A 22318-nucleotide genomic window follows, 5' to 3' on the forward strand; every position below is an offset into this window, starting at 1 on the left:
TTTATGAAAAGTAATTATTTCCCCAAACAAAACTTAGAAGAATGGCACAGTTTTACACTCTGCAAATCTCCTTGGAGTCAGGCCTTAGAGACAGCAGCTGGGTCTTGTGTCTCACTCAGCAGTGTGTTGTGGCATCACATGTCACATGTGTGTAGTGTGTGTCACATGTTATGCGTGTCACGTGTGTCGTGTGTGCCAGAGCCCCCTATGAAAGAAGGAGGTTTTAAAAGGGAAATAATGCATTAACATTGCTATAGGCACAGTATGACTTTGTGGGCCTCCTTTAGGGGTCCTCAGGCATGCTCTGAGTCAGGGCATGCCTTTATTTTTTATTTTATTTTTTAAAAATTTTAATTGTTCAAGTACAGTTTTCTGTCTTTCACTCCCATCCCAGCCCACTCCCCCAGCCCTCCCCACCTCTCTCCCATTTCCAAAGCCATTAATTCCTAGTGAATGAGAGCACTCGTGGTAGTGAAACTTCACCAGGAGTCTCAGACTGGCTGCTCAAGTAAAGTTAGGAGACGTGTTTAACTTTGCCGAAATGTATTTTCTTAGTCTTCTATTTGAATTTCCGGGCATGACCCAAACCGTCCCGTTCCCCTGGGATAACTCTGATTTTTCTCTTACTCTTAGACATTTAGTTACATTTCTTCCCTTGCCCTTTGGACATTTGTGTGTGCAACCACTCCCATCATAGGGGCATGTCTGCCGGGGTCCTCGGTGCTTTGTGAGGGGGCGGGAACCATGACACGGTGCAGGGGTGCGGAGAGGGAAGGCCTTTCTCCGTTTTCTCACTGCAGGCATTACCACCTGGACGCCTTGCGAGTCCCTGAGGCGCAGCACATTCCAAGTTAAGCTCCTGACCCTCTTCCCGCCCTCGATCCTTCCCAAACCCTTTCTTTTCACATTCTTTCTCCTCTCCACCAGTGGGAACGTCCTCTTTCCAGCGCCCGGACCCAGAGGCCTCGCTTTTCCTCCGCCCCCACATGCAGTCTGCCAGCCCAGCCCGTCTTCAGCAGGCAGCTGCCACCACCCCAGTTGCCACGCCGTCACCCCCTTCCTGCTTGAGCACAGCTGCACCCCAACTGCCCTGGGGCATCTTCCCTTGCCGTGGTCTTTTCTGAACACAGCACACAGGGTGGCCCTGTTAAGGTTTAAGTCGAAGCATGTCACTTCTCTGCCCAGAACTCTCCGGGGACCCTCCATCTCAGGAAGGGCCACAGTCCTTATCACGGCCTGTTGGATCTCTGTCTCTGGTCATGCTCTTTCTGCTAAAGGCACCGCCGGCCTCCTCGCCGTTCCCCGAGCCCGACAGACACGCTTTTGCACCTCGTGTTCCTACTGCCTGCAACGTTCTCTCCCGTTCTCTGCACGGTTCATCTCCTCGCCTCCTTCGGGCTTGGCTTTGCTTTGCTGTATTTACAACTTCATCCCTGACTCCTGGTGCTCTCTCTCTTCCTTCCTCTCTGTTTTTCCCCACAGCACTAATCACCGCATAATTTATCTTCCGTCTGTTTATCTCGCTCGTGTCACCACCCACCCACCATTGCCACCCTGTCCCAGGCCCCAGAGACTCCAAGCTCCATGGAAATGTATCAGCTTTTTTCACCCCTGTGTCCCCAGAGCCCACAGCAACGCCTGGCCCCTTGTGGGTTCTCAGTAGACACTACTGGCGGGCGGCTGGGGGGATCAGTGCATGGAAGGGATGAACTGCCGGAAAGCTGAGCTGGAATCTCCTTTCCCGTCCCTCTTCAGCTGAGTGACGTTGGGAAGGCCAAGGGATGTTCACTGAGCCCGTTGTCTTGCTCAGAGAACAGGAGGAGAATATAGGACCGAGGTCATAGGACCGTGGTGCCAAACAGATGAGAGAACTCACAGAGAGCCCTAGCCCGGTGTCAGGGTGAGGAGGAGTGAAAGGCAGGGGCAGCGGGGACTAACGGTGGCTGAAGGGCGAGGACCAGGAGCACCGCGAACGTCTTCCTGCTTCCCGGTTCCCACGGTGTCGGGGTTGGCTTGGAAACATCGCAGGAGCACTGCAGTTCCACGTGCACGTGTGGAAGGCCTCAGTGCACCGCGCAGGCGCAGGGCTCCCAGAGCGTGGCTCACCGGCCCCTGCCCCCTGCGGGTTCACGCACTGGCCCTGGTTGTAACGCGGAAACCCAGAAACGGAGAATAAGCCTTTCCGTATGCATAGTGCCTTAATTAGATAAAGGTATATCTTCTGAATATAATAGTGCAGATTTTGAGTTTCTACTTTGCATCTGTTTTATTTAATTTCAATTTTGTTACACTTTACAAAAGCGTTGATCTTTGACACGTTGAGAGGAAAGGTAAAAACCTGGCCCTATGCCACAGGCGGTCTGAGAAGCACCGTGGAGATGGAATGACAGGTTGGGTCTGGGACGAGCACACTGTTCTTCTGGAGAACTCAGAAGTCCACGTGATGTTGAAGCCAGCATCCCAATGACCTTTCCTGGCCATGGTTTCCTCTTTCATTTATGAGCAGAGATGAGAACATTTCTAAAAAATTGAGGAATTAGTAGTGTTACCTAGAGATGTTGCTAACCTGTTCGTTACTTACAGAAATTGTAATAGCTAAAGGTCACGCTCATAATCAATATTCATCAAGTACTGAACTCGGCAGTCTAACGTATAATTTGTGAGTCTATGTTCAAGGTAACTAAAAAAGTTAATCTCAGACGTCTTTGTTAAAGTTGTCTTTTGCTCCGCAGAGCCGCGCTGGTCACTGTCCACGTGTGACACTGTGTACTACTAGTACAGAAGTGTGATCCCAAGTTCAAGTCTTGATTTGAGCCCTAGCTGTATACATTTTGATTCTCTAAATTTGAGGAGCACAAGTCCATGCTAATTTCATAGCCGGCCTGTGCCTGAACTAATCTGATTGGTTATGGCAGGAAAATTAGGGTTCCCGGGTTCAATAGCACGCTGCCGTGCCTGGTTCCCAGTTCCGCGGGAATCGTTTCGGAAAGGATCCAAACTGTAGCCAGAGTGATGTTAGACCGTATTCTCTTCACTGGAAGCCAGGGTTTCTGAGGTTTTCTGAATCCACATAAATGTTGCTCTGTACTGTGAGGGACCCCCAGGGGTTTGGGGAGGAAGAATGGCACCTGATTCATCTCCAACTGCGCTGCATTAGGTGATCTGGGTTTCGGGGCACTTTCCAGGCTGTGGGAAGGCTTTATCAGCATGAAGGGAGTCAGGCCAGGTCAAGAGTTAAGTGATGAATGCTCAAGTCCTTCCGGTGGAGACAAGTCTGATTTCCCTTATTGCTGAAGATGGCCCGGGCAGATACGGCGGGACGCCAAACTTTGATCACTTGGAGATTAGGGGTTATTTTCTCTGACCATTCTGTCAGAGGCCCTTAAAAGAAAATTGGGAAAGTTAGGTTCTGAACATCTTCAAAATTCCTCCGTAATGTGAAATTTACTTTTTTCATTACATATTAATATGACTTCATTTCTGATTTATCCAAAGCATCATAAAGTAAAGAAATAAAGCTTGTCTTTTTTTTTTTTGAAAGGAGCAATATATTATAAATGACCTTTTCTGACTTGATTATTAAAAACTGTTCGGAAATGGTCAGAATAATGTTTTCCAATTAGGAGGTGTTTTTTATTTTTTGTTTTTTTTTTTTAAACTAGGTTGCCTTTATGGAAGTTTCTTTAAGAAACTCAAAGTAGATTTTTTTTAATAACTTCATTTGGCCTGTTTATTACAAAACTGTTACGGAATTTCACACATCTGTTTCGGAACGCAGCTCCTCATAGACTACTGTGGCGTTTCTCCCTTTTAATGGGCCTCATTATCCTATAAATAAACCTGCGCCTTCGTACCTGATCAAGTGAGCAAACAGTGGGGGTTAGATGTGGCGCGCGCCCTAACACAAAGCACATGTCCAGCCGTCGGGGCGAGGCAGAGTCGTATCAAGATTGCTTGAAGTTATTAATGGCAGTAAAATTTATGCTTCCTCCTGTTTTCCCAATTAAATCAAGAAGCCTTTTTTCTTAAGATTCTTCTGTCACCAGCTGGTTCCAATACCCCGTGTGTGAATTTTGCCCGGGGTGTCTCCATTGCTAGATGGTAAAAGCCGGCCAAAGCACATTAAGTCCGCGGTGTGGGCCTGCAAGCTGGGAAGCAGGCATTGTTAGGGGCTTTCTTTTGGCCCTTGCCATTTGTACCGCAGATACGCATATTTTGTAGGGTGTACTACAAAAAGTTGTCGTGATGTGCTCTGGGTGTAATAAAAAAATACTACAGACAAGGTAATAAGATAACCGAAAACATGCTGAAATATTTGAAAAATAAGGTACAGGGCAAAACGTACAGTTGTACATACTAAGAAAGAAGGAAAATGCATCCAAGTGTTGGATTTCAGAGCACTTATTTCGTGAATTCCTTAATGTAATAACAGCTGTTGAGCTTACTGATGTATTTATAATTTCAGTTTCTTAGGGTTTTTAAATTAAATAATTGGACACAAAAGCCATTATGCACGAACCATCGCATCAAAAACTATGGTCACACTTGTTTTCATGTGGTCCGTTGTGACCTGTAGTTACCCCCCACCCCTCAGGTCATGGTTAAAAAGTTTGGGTTTCATCTGTGTATCTCTAATCTTTACTAGATTTGGCTGTGAACAAATATATTAAAACACAGGAGACTGTCCAGTATAGTTGCATTCTTAAAAGCTGGCCCCTCCAATTTCACGTCCTCCCTGAGGCTGTACAGTGATGCTGGGGGTGCCTGCAGCCTGTGCACCAAGAAGTTGTGTGGAGCTACGCGGGGGCGTGCGCTGATGTTCCTAGTGTGGTCGGAGCGTGTGCTCAACACTCGCTGCAACTCCCTCTTAAGTGCCGCGTTTGCCTGTGGCGTTTTCAGTACAGTGAGGGAGCGCTAAGGGCTCCAACTCTGTAGGAAACTTAGAGACATGTGTGACTTTTGAACGGTGTTGTCTTCTTTGTAGAATACAAAAGTCTCTGTAGACTTTCTGGGGCACGGCACTGCCGCCTCAATGCTACTTTATCCTGACAGGGGTGCTTATTCGCCCACTTCTCTCATCTTTTCTCGGGGCCTGTGAGACTTCAAAGGGAGTCCCTTCTCGGAGCGAAGGCGTGGCGTGCAGCAGGGAGCGAGGGTCTGGCTGAGGCCGCGGCCCGGCCCGCGGCTGGTGCTCTCGCTCTGTTTGCACCGAGTGCCGGGCTGGGTCTACCGCGGAGGCGGAGATTTGGCCCCGCGTTCTGCTGCTCAGAACTCGTATTTCTGCGGGACGGAACTGTGAGCGGAAAATCCCAAGTGTCTGACAAAATTAGTGGCTAAATGGTGCTTTTACTAATCACTTCGGAGATGAAAACACTGAAGACATTTTAAAGTTCCCAGCCCGTCCGCATGGGCTTGCCCTTAATGGGCAGAATGCGGGCCGCGCGAGCAGCCTGGGAGCGGGGCTTGCTCTCCTCCAGCTCTCCCAGCTGAGCTGCAGCTGCAGGTCTCTCTAACAGGGAAAGGAAAAAAAAACCCTGAACGTATTTTATAAGTGCAATAATTCCCACAAAATCAGTGACTGGAGTTAATGACCAGTTTGTTAAGGCATTAACTGCCCTCAGCTGGGAATGACCAATTTGGGGCTGCACAACTGCTAAGATAATTCAGGAACACTTTCAAATAATGATCCAGCTAATTAACGGTGAATTCCTGTGGAAATCCTATCGAAGTACTTACGACCTCTGCGTTTAATAGCCAGTGAGTTCATCATGATTCATGTTTATTGCCATAAATACCAAAAGAATCATAATGCCCAGGCCGTTTTCTTTCCACCCTGGCCCTTATTACTTGAACAGACTCCACTAGTCTACCTCCAGCCATTAAGGCCTCGTTCTCAGACTACCCAGCCTTTCACTGCCCTGCTCGGAATCCCCCGCGCCTCCGGTGCCCTGCCAGCGTGCCCAGGACTGGCAGCCCGCTGTGACCTGGGGTGCTGCTCGGGAATGACTGATGTCTGTGAGTCTCCAAGGGGCCCTTTTGAAACGCCTGCCCCTTGTGGGGCGCGGAGGACTCGGAGCTGGGGAGCTGGAGCTTAGGGGTTCTCGAATCCGGAGGAGAAAATCATGCCCTCCAGCCCCTCGCATTTGTTCAGCAGCTACAAATTGTTGGGTGGTTGTTTTTTTTGAGGTTTATGTTTTAAGAACTAAGATATCCTTTCTTTCAATGAAGAAGATTATTAGCTTATTTTACTTGGGCCGTTTAATCTCTCTTAATGACTGTTTATTGCTACATGATCTGCAAATTGATGTCATAATAAAGTTATAGGCTGTACTTTATTAAGTTAATCATTTATGCAATGATTAAATCCGGGAGCCAGTGCGTCAGTCACCTGTGGCGTGTGCACCGTCATCTTCGTGCGTACACTGCAGTCTCCGGGGCAGGAAGGAAGTGTGTGACATGGACCAAGGTTTGAGTCGGAATCCAGGTCACATCCGGGTAACGAGACCATTCATAAAATATTTACAACTTTCTTCTGAATAAAAGGGCAACGGTCCGTTTATGTCTTTTTTTCACTCCTACGCCGATATGATAAGGGATGGAAACGAGCCTGACAGATATTTGCACACCAGCTGATTGAATTCCAGGGAGCCTCTACCCAGACGAAATCTGGCAGCCTGTCAGCCGCAGGGCCGACAGACTCCGAGTCCAGGACTTCCCCCGCGCGCCACCTCCCTGCTCGCTGTCCTCAGGGAAGGTCTCCGGGGCAGTGCTGGTCACATCCCGGTTTCCGGTGTTCGGTCGTGCTCAGCCCGACACGGAGGGAGATGCCCGCAGGTTTTGTTGGCCTCGTACACGCTGCTCAACGGGGGAGGTGGGCAGGTAGCTCGTTGGGAGGTTTGTCTTCGCGTTCTCGGACTTGTCTCTGTGTCCTTCCATCCTCTGCCTAGCCTGCCCCGTCCACGACCGTGCCCCACTCCAGCGGGGAGCCCAGTTCTGTGACATGCAGGGAAGGCTGGAGGAGGAGGAGAGAGTCACAGTGTGTGTGGCGGTGGCAGTGGAGGAACACACTGATGACAGTAATCTACACTGCGACGATTTTCTGTTTTCGTTAAGGGATGTATAAACCGATGAGGACAGGCGAGTGCGGCCTTGTAGCATGGGGTAGCACGGGGCAGCCCTCCTGGGCGGGTGCTTCTGGCACAGCGGGGCTTTCTGCAGGTGTGGCCCAGCCCCGGGCTCAGGACGCACCCCTGCCCCATCCCTGCCCATCCTGCCACACTCAGGCGGCCTTGCCTGCCTCTCGGCCCTGCTTTGACTCTGACCTCCGGTCAGACCTCAAGGACGGAAGACACAACGTGTATATGAGGGGCACCTGAGCGTCCTGCTGTGTTGGTGAAACAGAGAAACGTTGTCAATACAGTACTGCTGGGGAAAAGTGAGACGTACTGATCGGCTATTCTGGGTCAGACGCCGTGCTGACTGCTTTACCAGGGCTGTCGCTCCGTCCTCAGAGCAGCCCATGGGCGGGTGCCGTTGTCGCCCCCACTGCACGGACGAAGAAGCTGCGGGCCAGGGAGGTCAGCGCTCTCATGGCCGCAGAGCTGGCAGGTGGCAGGGCCGCCCCTGGAACCCCAGCGGTCTGCCTCCAGAGCCTGAGCTCCTCCCCAGGTGCTGCCGCCTCTGAGCACCATCTGCTCACCTTTTAGGCTCCCAGTGCCTTGTTTTCTCATAAAGTCAAACACGGCTTGTAGGCAGTTCTTGTCCAATTTAGTGAGAGACTTTTAAATATAACACTGCTTTTTTTTTTAAGATTTCATTTATTTATTTTAGAGGGGGGTGGAAAGGGAGAGAAGGAAAGAAACATCACTGTGTGGTTGCCTGTAGTGTGCCCCCTACTGGGGGCCTGGTCCACAACCCAGGCATGTGCCCTGACTGGGAATCAAACCCGCAACCCTTTGGTTCACAGGCCAGCACTCAATCCACTGAGCCACACCAGCTAGAGCTAACACTGCTCTTTTTTCCAGCTTTATTGAGATCTAAGTGACATACTACATTATGTAAGTTTAAGGTATACAACATACCGATCTGATGTCTATATGTATGGCAAAATGGTCCCTACGGGAAGGTTGGTGAACACACACATCGCCTCACAGTTACTTCTTCTGTGTGTGTATGTGGTGAGAACTTTTAAGGTCCACTCCCTTAGTAAATTTCAAATATACAATACAATATTGTTAACTACAGTTATCACGTTATTTAATTAAAAATAGAATCAATGAGCAGATACTTATGGAGAAGCTTCCATGTGCTTTACTATGCCTTGTAAAAATTTATGGCCACCTTAGAATATGCCTAATATATGAAAAAATTCAGTAAGAATATAAAACTTTTAAAAACACTATTTTGATAATTTTATGCTATGGTAGACACAAGGATAAAGGTGCTGAATTTATCCTCCCTGTTAAAATAGATTTAATAATCTTTTTGATATATTATTTATCAACTAAATTTTCTTATACGTTTGATTTTTTTCACTCTAAATATTTTCAAGGATTTCTTAGAGCCCACAATTTTCCAAAAGAATACCGTTTTGGGGATAGAACTTGTTAGCTCAGCAGTTTCCCATCTCGAGTTCTGGCACCACTTTGGAATCATGTGCAGGCCCTAAACTACGGCCTGTCTGCAGACAGGTGGAGCAATCACACGGCAGAGTGAAGCCGAGTTTCGTTTGGCAGGTCTGTGATAGATCACACACTCTCTTTTTTCCGTTTCAAGGTACACAAAACTAGAATCATTGTACCTCAGAAGTTCGGAGACAACCCTTACGCTGTAGAGTGTGCCTAATTTATTTATAGCCTTTGGCATTTTATCATTATGTATTTTTTCATCCTCACCTAAGGATATGTTTATTGATTTTGGAGGTGGGGAAGTGGGGGATGGGGGGGGAGAGAGAGAGAGGAACATCGATTGGTTGCCTCCCAAGCGTGCCCCAGCAGGGGATCAAACCATCAGCCTTTTGGTGTGTGGGATGATGCTTTGCCCAACTGAGTTGTTTGGCCAGGGCAGCCGCTAGGCAGTTTTTAATATTACAAATGCTCTTCTATTTCTTTTATAATTTTGATTATTTTTCTAGGAGTTAAATACATTTTTGTTCACTGTTTCTTATACATCATCATTTTCAATGAACTATGTTAGTCTCATATTTTGATTTAAAAAGTAAGGGTGGGAGGCCAGTTTTATAGTGGGCTACTGAAAATGAGTAAGTCTTAAGTTTGGGCTTAACGTTTTATCCAAAAACATACTTTGCAAAATATGCATTATCTTGTAGAAATTGGTGGTATTTCACAGATAGTTGGCTCTGTACACTTCAGAACTGAAGTAGGGAGCGTGGCATAGTTTCTAGACGAGGGTTACGTAAGGGTTTGACTCAGCAGTTTACAACCTTTAACGCGTCAGTCTGGGAGTGTTACACCAAAACAGCCACTCGTGCAAAGACCAGTCACCGTGTCCGTGATTTCTCGCCCACAGGCAACGAAAGCTACAAGCAGATCGCCATGTGCGTCCTCTACCACATCAGCATGGACGACCGCTTCAAGTCCATGTTCGCGTACACGGACTGCATCCCGCAGGTGAGGGCTCTCCGTGCGCGCACGAGGGCGTTCAGAAACGTCTATTTTCCGCTTTCTTCATGTGCCAGATGTCCTTTTCCTAAAAAAAAAAAAAGCGCTAAAAACATCTGTTATATTATAAATACAGAACAGTATAAAATGCAAATAACTTTGTTATCCAAAGTGCAGGGATGATCATTTAACATTTTGGTCCCTTTCCTTCTATATTGTCAAAAATTAATATATTGGGATTATTGTTGTATGTAATTATAGATCACTTTATTTACTGAATAGACCATAAGTATTCTCACATGCCATTGAACATTCTTCAAAAATTTCTCATAGTTGTATAATATTCAATTGCATAAATGTACCATAGTTTACATACTGTTAAATTGTATGTTTTGTTTTTTCTAGTTTATCACATAAAAACAGATGTAAGTAAACATCTGTAAGCAAATGAAAAAATGTGGAATAAATATCACAGTATACAAATGCTTATCCATTTCTCTGTTTTTTCTTTAGTTTTCTACTTTTAAATTCCTAAAAGTAGAATTACTAGGTAAAAGGTATGAACACTTGTGTATTTGACACACACACGTTCATACCTTTTTTGTGGCCAATTAGTGGCCAAATTACCTTCCAAGAAGACATGGTTTGTATTTCCAACCAGCGTGTCACTTTTAACAGCACTAGGTGTTGTCATTTCTCTGGAAGTGGAGTGTCTATTTCTTCTTGTTTGCATTTCTATGAATACCAGTGAGCTTGGACATTTTTATATGTTTATTTTCCATGTTCTGTTATGAATTACTCATTCATGTCCCTTGCCAGTTTTTCCATTGTCGTGTTAATATTTTCACGATTAATAAATAAGATATATATACGTAAGTATTTTAACCCTGTCATATTACAAACACTTCCCAACTTCGTCACTTGTCCTTTAATTCTGTTATGGTTGATGGTTTTCAGTGCTTTGCATTCTCTGATGGGAAAATGCTTCATCAGAATTATTTTATTTTTATAGCACTGTTCTCGGTCGCTTTATATATTTCATATGTTAGGTCTACTTGTCTTGAAGGAGTTCAGTGCTTTTTCCTCCGTGGACTGCAAGGGCTCAGATTCTATACATTTGGATTTTACTCTTACAAGATTTCCATTCATAGAACAACTTGTGTGCCGTTAATCTTTATCAAACTGAGTTCCAGTAATTTGATTATCTGATGATTAAAACACTGGTTGTGCTGATTTTTCTTATTACATTATTTTCTATAAAAAGGTTTTCTAAAAAGAGAAAGCAAAATTGCAGGATGTATAACATATACCAGAAATTATACTTTAAAAAACACTTTGGAAGAATATGAATTATACTTATTAAAAGTAAATGCTCTTAAGATTCCTAAAAGGTAATTTCTTGTTAGCCTAATATAAGTTATTAAATTTATATTACTTGAAAAATAATTAATAAGTAGTAAAAAATAGACCATAGTTTCTCTTTTCATTAATTGACCATTCTTCTCCTCATTCCAAATCAGTAAGACAGTTCAAAAACTGAATTTTATATTCCATAATTTTATTTACATGCAATTAAAAAACTGATAAAGCCTCCAGGATTATTCCGCAGCCTTCAGGGTCAGGAGACAAACTGGTTGCGCGTGTTTAGAGGAAACAGACACCCTGTGAGGAACCCGCAGCGCATCGTGGCTAACCAGGCAGGGGTTTTTGTGGAGGTAACTCACGGCAGGCTGCAGCCAGCGCAGAGTGGCATCAAACCTGGTGTCAGACAGGCTTTTGGGGAAAGAGCAGCGGGCCGGAGGGAGGGAGACCGCCGGTGATTTACGGCGGCCCCTCGCCGCCCCCACCCTGTTCCCAGGGCTGCGGCTGCGCAGTCCCGGAGCGCACACCTCCTCCAGCCCCGCGCAGCATCAGAACTTCCTCGACCGCCGGGTGCAGACTGGGAAGCAGCCAGGAAGGAATAATATTCTCGTCCAGATTGACTGTTCTTATCCAGATAGGATAAGAATAATATTAAGTTAGGTTTTTAGAAGAATAATATTAAGTTAAAAAAGATAAATGTACACTGAAGAGGGATGGAAAAACTTTGTTGAATTTGGAGTTACTCTTCTCTCTTACAACGTATATTCTCAGACATAAACTATAAAACTTTATTTTAAATAAAGAATCAGAAATAAGAGGCTGGTTAGGTTACCTTTGAGACATTGTTATTATCTACTGCAGTTGACAACTTTGTGTGTAGAAAATTCTCTCCGACCTTTTCAAGGACCACATTCATGCGTGCTTTCCTGCCAGACCGTCTCCGGGCATCACACATGACTGCAGTGAGGTTTTCAGAGCACGTGTGGTGTGCATTTTATGAACGGAAGCTTCTAAAACTCATTTCGTGCTCAACATTTTGTTTTCTTTTTCTTTTTAAGAGTTCAGCCCTTATAGGAAAAGGTGAGGTTATATTATCGAATTATGCCATAAATGTTGTGAGGCTTTTCGGTGTAAGGCCACATCACGAGAAACCAGGTGATTCTCTGGAGCGTACTTGTTCCCCAAGGGCTGTGGGACCCCGGCCTTACACTTTCTGGGGCTCAGTTCCAACACACTTAGGGAAAAGTGGACGGGGTCTGCTCGCTCCCCAGTTTCAGGCTCATCATAAAATGAAAGAGTCATGGAAGGCAACTCTGGCACTAAAGGGAAATTTCCAGGCTTCCTTCAGGAATTAAAAATGCACTCCTTGCAGAGGTACTGGCTTTCGAGGTAATAATACTCGTAACACCAGGCCAGCCTCAAGCTCATGGGTGACCACAACTGCTGAACCTGCTGATTAAACGAAACTGTGTCTGAGGTTCAGAATGTTTTTGAGTAAATGCAGTACTCGGTTCACTCTGAGGCCACGCGCGTTAGGTTTTGGTTTAGCGAAGCTCGTTGAGGACTACCACTTCGGACGTGTGGATGCCGTGGTTCAGGGGTGGCTCACACTCATCGCAGTGGTCCAAACGTGTGCCCTCTGCTCGCATTCTCTCTGGACGTCGGAGGCGTATGTCAGGGAGGTCTCTAAACGGCGAAATGCTGTACCGAAGTACAGTGCTATTAGTCAAACGTCAAACCTTTTTCTCATCATTCAGGGCCCATCTACAGATAATTTAAGTACTGATCTCTTTGTATGTGTCTTGTAGGTTAAACCCATGATTAGATTAGATTTCACTTTTGAAAATTCTTTAACATTCAGAGAAGTGAGTGTATATTCCACGTGCCTTATAATCTCTCCCAATATTATGTTGTTTTGCTTCTTTTGGATTTTATTGCCTCTAATTATCCAGTATATTCTCATTTTCTCCCTGTTATGTCAGTATTCTGCCAAATTTGGGGGCCAGGGCAAGTCTTCCTTTACATATGATCTTAATGGTCTCAGTGGGTGAATTGTTTTAGGTAAGCATATTTGGGGATAACCAGGAGTTAATAGTTGTATTCTAATAATAGTTAAAAGTACACATTAACAGTTCATTGTTATTTAGACCTCTAAGATGCATGCTTTGTTTAAATAGGTGCAAATGCCATCCAGATGCTTATAAAAGTATTTATTGGTAATAGAGTGGCCAATCAAAGTGCATGTTTAGGTAATGATGTCATGGTGTTATTTAATATTTCACCCTGGAACAGCGTGCAGGGATCTTCCCCGTGATCCACATGTTCGCCGCCACAGTTGTCCTGCCTGGCCCCTCTTTGATCTACGTGCTTCTTTTCAGCCGAACACTGGTAAACGTCCTCTCTGACAGCCCCCTCTGCTCCTGCCCGCCATTATCTGCTGCAGCTCAGAAACCAGAGCATCACTTCAAACGGCGCAGTGAGGGAGTAGCCAGTCAGAGGAGATTCCTGAGGCATGCAACGTCCTGCCATAATCATTCAAAGATGTTGGGGTGGGGGCTGGGGGCGGGAGAGGTATGGTGAATGCAGAGAGCTGTGGGGGTTGGCCCCTGGTCACTGGTAAATAAGTAAAGTCAGGTGCCAGAGAGTCTAGACACAGTGATTTCAGTCGTGGGTCTTTGGTATCCGATACTCAATATGGGACTTGTCTGATTGAACACTATTGCCTCCTCATTGCGCAGGCCGAAGCCCTTTAAGGGCCTTCCTGTTAAATTAGTAAAAGATGACGATGGACACAGTTAAAGCAGAACAAATCTAGTTTTAATATTTCCTAGTTGTCAGCAATTACACTTACTTTTGAAGTGCCATGGGCAGCAATCAGATCACAGACGTCGTGTGGCATGTGGAGTTTGAACCGAACTATTACTTTAAAATGTGAATGCTTTAATTAAAATTGAAGTGTTTCTCTTTCTTATTATGAAAAACTAATTCTATATCATGATACATTTAATTCACATTTAGTCCTAATTTCTCTTGATTTTGGGGGGTGGGGTTTGGGTAATATTACAAATTATGCATTTAAAAAAAAACCTGCCTCCTGATTATTCTACCACAGGACGTAACGTGGATATCACAAAACACGAAAACTCTCAGCTTCTCAACAAGTGACTTGTAACCCCGATTTTGAGGGCAGTTTTCCTACTACAAGTTTAATTTTAAGTAAATAACAACAAATATTTTGCCTTCTTAAAGCTTTGCTTTTATGTAACATATTTTTGTTGTTACAAAAAGCTGCTTGTATCAGTGAAAGTTTGGAAGAAATCCGTAGTAGGTTTTTAATGAGTATGACAAACACACTAATTACATTAACTAGAGGATTGTCACCTACAATTTTACTGATTTGTAATTTATTTGAATCGGCAGTTGATTTATAGATAGGTAGCACATCCGTTAAATGTATATCCAATAAATTTCGATACTTTATTTTTGCCATAGAAATTTTTGGCCAGTAACATTATTAAGTGTTAATGATTCCTTACCCAAAGATTCCATAACAGTGACATCTGTGGTTAAAGAGCTGCCCTCTGGGGAAAGGCGTGATACACGCCAACCTGCTACAGTATTTTGTATTGTTTTGTACTTTTCAGCATATAGCAAATTTTGTGTGTATGTGTGTGTGTGTGTGTGTGCTTGTTAGAATTATACCCAACTATTTTAGTTTTTGAGCAATTGTAAGTGGATTTGTGCTCTCTATTCCGGTTTCCAGTTGCTCCCTGCTAGCACATACAAGTACAACTGACTTTTTGTGTTGACCATGTATCCCCTTAGAAGTTACCTGGAACTAACATAAAGAATAACCAAAGCAATATTTCATAGAATAGGGTCTAACCAGTCAACAGATAGTAATTATCCGCTCTCTATGTATAAGGCATTGTGTTTTATGCAGGAAGGCATGGTGAGCTAAACAGGTATTACCCTGAAAAGAAACCAGAACTTTTTAGGTCACAAATGAAAGTCTACGTGTTGTTAGCAATTTGACTTAGAGAAAAGTATCTTGACATAATGCGCACCAAGTTAGTTCGCTGATTTGCTAACAACGGAAGAGCAGCCCCTCAGGACCGCAGCTCGGGGTTTGTTCGGTTTCTCCTCGGCGACGGCCTCTCTCTCTGTGACAGCCCAAAACCGCCGCTGAAGGGCGCGGACCGCCTGCCTTCTCCTCCCGCTGTTCTGTCTGCCGCTCCTCCGACTCCCTCCCTTTCCCCCAGACTTGAAGGAGGTTCTCTTCTCCTTTTCCACCCGTGCCCAGAGAGCTGGATGCAGCCTACAGCTTCCGGTACCAGCTAGATGGGACACTGGCTGAAAGTGTCCCTCCGGTCCAGCCATGTCTTCTAACCCCAGGCCCGCATTTGTTCCTTGTGCTGAATAGGCGCTAGGCTGCTGAATAGGTCGTTCAAATTCAGCCTACGTAAAACCAAAATCACTATCTTTCCTTTACAGTTTTCTCCTACTTTTTGTCCCTTTTTTTGGTAAATGTTGGCACCACCATCCTTGTCGGCACAGAAACCGGGAGCCTCCGTGGACCCTTCCTCTCCTCGTAACCCCCACCCCCAGTCAGGGGTGGAACCGGCATTGGTCTTCTTCCCGACTGCATCTCCGTCCGTCCCCTCCCCAGGGTCCCCGCTGCTGTCCCTGGACCGGACGACCGTCATCCACCAGGGGGGTTTGTCTACCCTCCTGGCGGGTTTTCCTGGGCGTTTCTCAGCCTCTTTCGGTCTGTCTTCTGCCCTGGCCAGGTCTATTTGAAACCCGGATCTCCCGCTGGCACGTCCCTTATTTAGCAGCTTTCAGTGGCTTTTTGTTATCTTCAGGATGAAGTCCTAAATCCTTAACGTGCACGTCAGGACCCTGCAGATCTGGCCTCTGCCCTCCCGCCTCTCGGCACCGTGTCCTCCACTCCAGCCGTGCCAGCTGCCTGCTGGGTGCTCGCAGTGGCACCGCGTTCTTGCCTCCTTGTAAATTCGACCGCCGTGCGGTCTTTGCTCAGAACGCTCTGCTTCTACACAACCTCAAATCCCTTACACGCGTTGGCTTTACTTAACATTTGTCTTGTATTCTCCGCTTTACTTGGAAGTTTATATTTAATGCTGAGCGTCTAGTAGCTCATTAACCATTTATTCATGTAAGTATTCAATAGTGAGAGGGTACCACTGCTCTATGGTGAAAATGTAATTGTGTTACATAATTGCCAACATACAGTCTAAGGTAACACACTGTGGTAAACTGCTGATACTGGTGTGTGTGTGTGTGTGTGTGTGTGTCTGAGTAAAATAGTCCTTGTGCTCCTTGCTAGTTAATGAAGATGCTCTTTGAGTGCTCCGACGAGCGGATTGACTTGGAGCTGATCTCCTTCTGCATTAACCTTGCGGCGAACAAGAGGAATGTGCAGCTCATCTGCGAAGGTCAGTGCCTCAGGGCTGCGCAGGTGCCGGCTCCCACGTGGCCGCTGGAAGCAGACGACAAGGGGTTTAGAGCTGTGGGCGCTGTGTAAAGTCCACTTTAAAAGACTCTTTTAAACTATAGCTATCATCTTAAAGGTCAGACAGACTCAGAATATTCTTATCATGAGTAGTAAGCACCCTTCCAAAACATTTTATACACCTTATTTGAAGTTTGATTTTTAAAAATGTTTCCTAGATGCAATAAAATTTTTAATTTGCACAGCAACCTGCGACATGGTAGGACACACGGTACAGATGTGTTAGGTATTTCTTCTCATGGTATCCTCGAAAATTCGCCTGTCATGCAGTATGATACTTCAGAGCCTCCTTGATAGTTTTTTTCTTTTTTGAAAAGTATACACATTTGTTACAAAAAATACAAATGAGCAAATAGGAAAAAACTTAACTCTTTACTCTCACTATCCAGAGGTAATCATAGGTAAAATTTTGATGCACTACTTCTACACATTTTTAAATTAAAATGGGGGTCTTTTCTCTATGTGTGGTGACATTTTGAAGTTAATAATGTGCTGAGTGCACTGAATACCGTTCCGTGTAGTTTATGCATTTGCTTTCATAAAACACAGCTGCCCGTAGCTGCAACATATCTGCTAATTTAGATACTTAGTTTGTTGTCACAGCATTTCTGTTACAAACAATGATGCAGTGATGTTCCTTTCTGTGAGGTGTTCCACGTTTCCATGTTTACAGTCTTAGGATGAATTCTCCGAAGTGCCGTTTTTGCGGGTCAGTGAGCACTTACAGGTTTTAGGTTTGTGTCACATATTCCATGCACAGAAGAGCACGTACCGTGTGATTCCCTGTATGTGAAGTTCTAGAGCAGGCGAAACTAGTCTGTGTTTAATGAGAAGGAAGCGAAGGGAGAGGGAAGAGGAGGAAGAGGAAGCAGAGGAGAAAAGAAGGAAAGCGGTTGTGTTTGGGGAGCAGGATTGACTGGGGTGGGGGGGGCGGGGGAGTGAGGGGCAGCGTTCTGTGTCTCCTTACGGGTCGATGCCACGGGGCAGGGTCAGCAGAGTGAGCCTGCGGGACACTTCGGTGTTACGCATTTTACTGCACGTAAACCGGCTTTTTTGTAAACGACAAACAAAAATGATTAAACTTAGGTGCACCTGAATTTTATTGGGGAATCTTCATGTTTCTCTCTCAGGAAATGGGCTGAAGATGCTCATGAAGAGGGCTCTGAAGTTCAAGGACCCGCTGCTGATGAAAATGATCAGGAACATTTCGCAGCACGACGGGCCAACTAAAAACTTATTTATTGTGAGTCTCGTGTTCTGACCCGCTGCCTACCGCAGTGGCCTGAGAACGGAAGCTTTGCTGTAACCCTGGGGACATGACTGTTACCGAGTCAAGTACTCACCATGGCCCAGGGTGGCTTTATGTCATCAACTTCCATGTAAGATTAACTCCTAGAAATTTCAGCCTGGGCTTTAATGCTGTTTTGTTGTATGATCCTTACCCCTGCCCTTCCATCCTCACTCCAGTTTTCCTGCCTTAAACTGGTCCACCAGGGGCTTCCTCAGCAATTCAGCTCAAAATTATGAAAACAAGAGAATCATGTTTGCTACTTATTTTTCCTCCCCTTGGGTTAAATGATTAGATTGGTTCTTCTGCAGAAATCATATTTTACATTTGTATTGAAATTCTCTTTTATTCAGGATTATGTTGGGGATCTTGCAGCCCAGATCTCCAATGATGAAGAGGAGGAGTTTGTGATTGAGTGTTTGGGAACACTTGCAAATCTGACCATTCCAGACTTAGACTGGGAATTGGTTCTTAAAGAGTACAAGCTGGTTCCGTACCTCAAGGACAAACTAAAACCAGGTCTGTGCTGAGCATCTCAGTCTTGTCTAGTTGTTAAACTGTTTCTGTGCGTTGTGCGCAAGGCTGCTAGGGCAGTGTTTGCGACCGTACTGTGCTGGGTAGCACATCTCCTCCTGCCCTTCTAGTCCTAGCTGCTGCCTCCCAGAAAGGCGGTCCCAGGCCTCCTCTTGGATGGACTCTTTTTTCCTAACAATATTAACTGTTTCCTACTGTTTCCTGTTCTGCCTTCTTTCTTAGTTTTTTAAATCCTGCCTTTTAAAAATTATTAAATGCCATCCCCTTCTGAACATGCATATGAGGGGGGCCCCCCAAGCAACCAAATTATCTTCTGGAGGGTGGGCCCCTTGCAGTCCAGGCTTCCCCCCTGGGTGAATGTTCTAGGAACCATCTGGATTAGTGCACCAGCTGGTGTTGTTGTAAGAGGCTGTGTCTGGCTTCCGTGAGTTTTTTTTAAAACTCTTTCAACACGTTTGTCCATTTCCTAATGGGTGATTTACAGGCACGCCTGCCCTCCCCGTGCTAAGTGCTCAGCAGTTTCTGACCAAAAACGGCAAGACCCCAATGCCCCACCCTCCCTGTTCACCCAGTCTTGCCCTGATTGACTTGTTTTGTTTCCCTGGATGAAAAAAGTCCTCAAAGGGAAAGGTTTTCCCACATGGAAGAGATTAAACAAAACAGCTGAAGCACTAAGAGGCATCAAAATCAACGAGTTCAGGAACCATTTTGGGCGGGGTAAGAACGTCTCAGCAGGCAGGCGCATTGCATCAAATGGAGAGCACTTTGCAAGTGACTGAAGTTTAAACATCTAAGAATAAATGCACAATTTTTAACAAATAAATTCCGGGGTTTTTGGGGTCCCCCCTCATATGTATTCATAACACACACAGTATTCTTTAGGGCATTCAAGTGAGTTTTCTGATTTCTTTGTTTAAATTGTCATTCATTTGTGCCTCCAAAGACTTAATTTCTACTTCTCTACTGTCCTCCCCCCACCACAAACTGTCATCAGTGAACATAGAAATTTGGAAAGAGATAAATCTATAACCATGTTAAGTCTTTATAAGAACTGACTTCATAGCTTTCAGGATCTTTTTGTGGTGGTGGTGGTTGGTGCAAACTTTCTGTGATGGGCCTCTGTCAGGGGCTGCGGAGGATGACCTGGTGCTGGAAGTGGTGATAATGATCGGAACGGTGTCCATGGACGACTCGTGCGCCGCCCTGCTGGCCAAGTCTGGGATCATCCCTGCGCTCATCGAACTGCTGAATGGTGAGGCACCACTCGTCTGACTTTGTCTCTATGCTGCAGTAATGACTGTGAACTTAAGTTTTTTAATATAAAATAGAGTCTGGAATCATGAATTGTTACCTTATTACATTAATGTCCTTGTGACAAGTTATATGGTTATGAACATGCATTAAGTATAAGTCTCACTGGGACTAGGTGGAGTAACACCAGAGTTAAGAACGTTGCTCTGCTGAGTTTTGCCTTAGTCTAGGGTGCTCACTTGCCGACGTCTGGCTTTCCGAACCAGAACACGTCACTAGTAAGTCCAGGTCTCTGAGCCCAAGCCCATATTCTTACTGCTCTGCCTCACACCCTTGACACTTGTGGTCCAGTCGTGTAAATGCAGCCTGTGCGTGTATATGCTTAAGCCCTGTGGGTCATTCACGTGCTCAGCTACTACCAGGTAAGCTAACGGTTTCCTAACTCGAAAAAAGGAAGAGCGTGTTGTAAAGCGACTCAGGGCTAATTTAGACACTGCCCTCCTCTCGTCAGCCTGGACCCACGCGTGTTCTGCCCTTTCTTCTTCCTGTCGAACTTGGTATTGGATGTCCTGTCTCTCGCATACCCTTTTTTTAATATCTTGATGTCTAATCAGGAAAGTTTATTTGGAAGTTAATTCTAAGCGTCACACTCTCTCCTAGGTCCAGACTTAGTGTTGTCCTCAAAACTCTCCGAAATGAAGAGAATGTCCTCCATCTGTCCATCACCTGTAGCTGTCGAGACTGAGAACCTGAATTTTCATTTAATTAAATGTTCATCTAATTAGCCGCAGTGGCTTGTGGTTCCAGTCATGGGCAGTGGAGGCCTGAGCAGAGCCTTCCCCTCCCCTCGTAACGCTCTTCCTGGGCTCACCGCTCCCCACATTGCACACCGAATGCATCTGCGTCGGATGCTGTCCTGGCAGGACCGGACTCTCCAGGACCCGACAGTGGTCTGCTCAGGCCGCCGCTGACCGAGCGCCAGGGGCCGGGTGGCTGGGGCAGCAGCAGGCGCGTGTGCAGGCTGGGGGTCCCAGGTGACGGTTCTCCGCTGCTTTGGTTCCTGGTGAGGAAGACAGAACCGATGTGCTCCGCAAAGTAGAGTTGTTTAGAGAATTCTCATTGCGAACAAGGAAAACAAAAGAAGTGGAAATAAGAGTTGCCGTCTCACGTCTGGGACGTGGAGTTGGTTTGATCAGTTTCGCTGTCACTGTCCCCTCTGGCCGATCTCGCCCCTCCGTCCAGCGGCCTGGGCTTTGGACGCGAGTAATCTCACATCGTCTGGTCTGAGCTCAGATAAGGGTGGAAGTTTTCTTCTTCAAAATGGTTTTATCTTTGTGCTCCAAAATAACTTAACCTACTTAGTTTAACCGCAACCAAATTTACTAAAACTTCTAAAACTATATTAAGAATTTCCTCACTGTTGTCGTCATGTGATTTAGGAAAACACCTAAGACATAAGTGACATCCACACCTGTGTATTATAAAGAATTTAGACTAATTGTCTTTTATCTGTCTCCTGGCCATTTTTGGATTTTTTGTCAGCGTTTTTAAAATTTCGTAGATAAGCATAGTATTCTTCTTATGAAAAGCTTTCCGTTTCCTTCCAGCTCAACAAGAAGATGACGAATTTGTCTGCCAGATAACTTACGTCTTCTACCAGATGGTCTTCCACCAGGCCACGAGAGACGTCATCATTCAGGAGACGCGTATCCTCGCCGTGTCCGCGGCGCCTGGTGGCACTCGCACACTCGGTCGGAAAAGGCGGGTCTTTGGCTGTTTTTCTGCAAACATTTGGGTGATGTAGAAAATTTCAAGCTTTGAAATGCATTTAGAGGGCAAGCTATGTTTCATGGAAGCTGTTACCCCCAAATCAGTGTGCGGGTAGGGTAGACTGGGGGCGATTTTACCAACTTGTCCGGCTGTGACCCCCAGGAAACCGAACGAACACATCGGCCCTTTCTTCTCTGTCAACAGTAAATGCTCTACCAGAGGTTCCCAGGACTATCCCTAGTTCTCTCTGAATCTTACCTTTTTCACTCTACCTGGGAAACACACCTGTGTTTTCTTGACTTCAGCTGCCAACTATAGGCAAAGTATTCAATATTTTCCAAACCTCTTTCTTGAGGGCCAGGCTAGCTGCCGCCTGAATGTCACCTGCACCTACCTGGAGGGGCACAGTATGATGTGGCCTAAGAAGCACTTTGATCACAGAACCCTAAAGGTAACTTTTAGTTACCTTTACTACTTCCTAGCGGCAGGACCTTGGATAAGCTACCCAACCTGCCTGAGCATACAGTCTTGCATCTGTGAAATGGCCATAGTATTTGGCCATTAGAACATTATATAGGAAGAAGACCTCCCCCCAATAGGACTGTTATAAGCACCAATGGATGAAGTGTTCTAATAGTTCCCAGCACAGAGAGATACTCAGTGAGTGGTGGTTTGTCGTTATTGCATGTTAAAGGGCTCTCAGTATTTCCAGCACCCGCACCTGAGAGACAGTCTCCCTTCTGTAGTCACAGTGGATCATGACAGTGTCATCCACCAGTCCTGGGGCTGCAGATTTTTGCCTGCCGTCTCTTTTACCACACCATTAATCACTTATTCTACCAGCTATTCTTCAGTGCTGAGCATCTGACATCGCGTTAAGTGTTGGATGCACTCGAGGTGTTAGTTTATAGTTTGTTGGAGAGCTAGGCAAGTAAACTGGAAACACAGAAGTGTAATCGG

The 22318-nt window shown here is 45.5% G+C and overlaps 1 protein-coding gene across 2 annotated transcripts in view; it reads left to right on the forward strand.

Annotated features, from left to right (window-relative positions):
* KIFAP3 (kinesin associated protein 3) overlaps positions 1-22318 on the forward strand; it is a 111232-nt gene that overhangs the window by 43202 nt on the left and 45712 nt on the right. For both annotated transcript variants that reach the window (XM_028530883.2, XM_028530884.2), the window contains exons 11-16: positions 9529-9629; positions 16330-16438; positions 17646-17758; positions 18157-18322; positions 19464-19589; positions 21196-21294. In XM_028530883.2, the coding sequence (XP_028386684.1) occupies positions 9529-9629; positions 16330-16438; positions 17646-17758; positions 18157-18322; positions 19464-19589; positions 21196-21294 (714 nt within the window). The remainder of the gene's footprint in view (positions 1-9528; positions 9630-16329; positions 16439-17645; positions 17759-18156; positions 18323-19463; positions 19590-21195; positions 21295-22318) is intronic.

The sequence above is a fragment of the Phyllostomus discolor genome, chromosome 14 (genome assembly GCF_004126475.2).
Source record: "Phyllostomus discolor isolate MPI-MPIP mPhyDis1 chromosome 14, mPhyDis1.pri.v3, whole genome shotgun sequence".
NCBI classification, from domain to species: Eukaryota; Metazoa; Chordata; class Mammalia; order Chiroptera; family Phyllostomidae; genus Phyllostomus; species Phyllostomus discolor.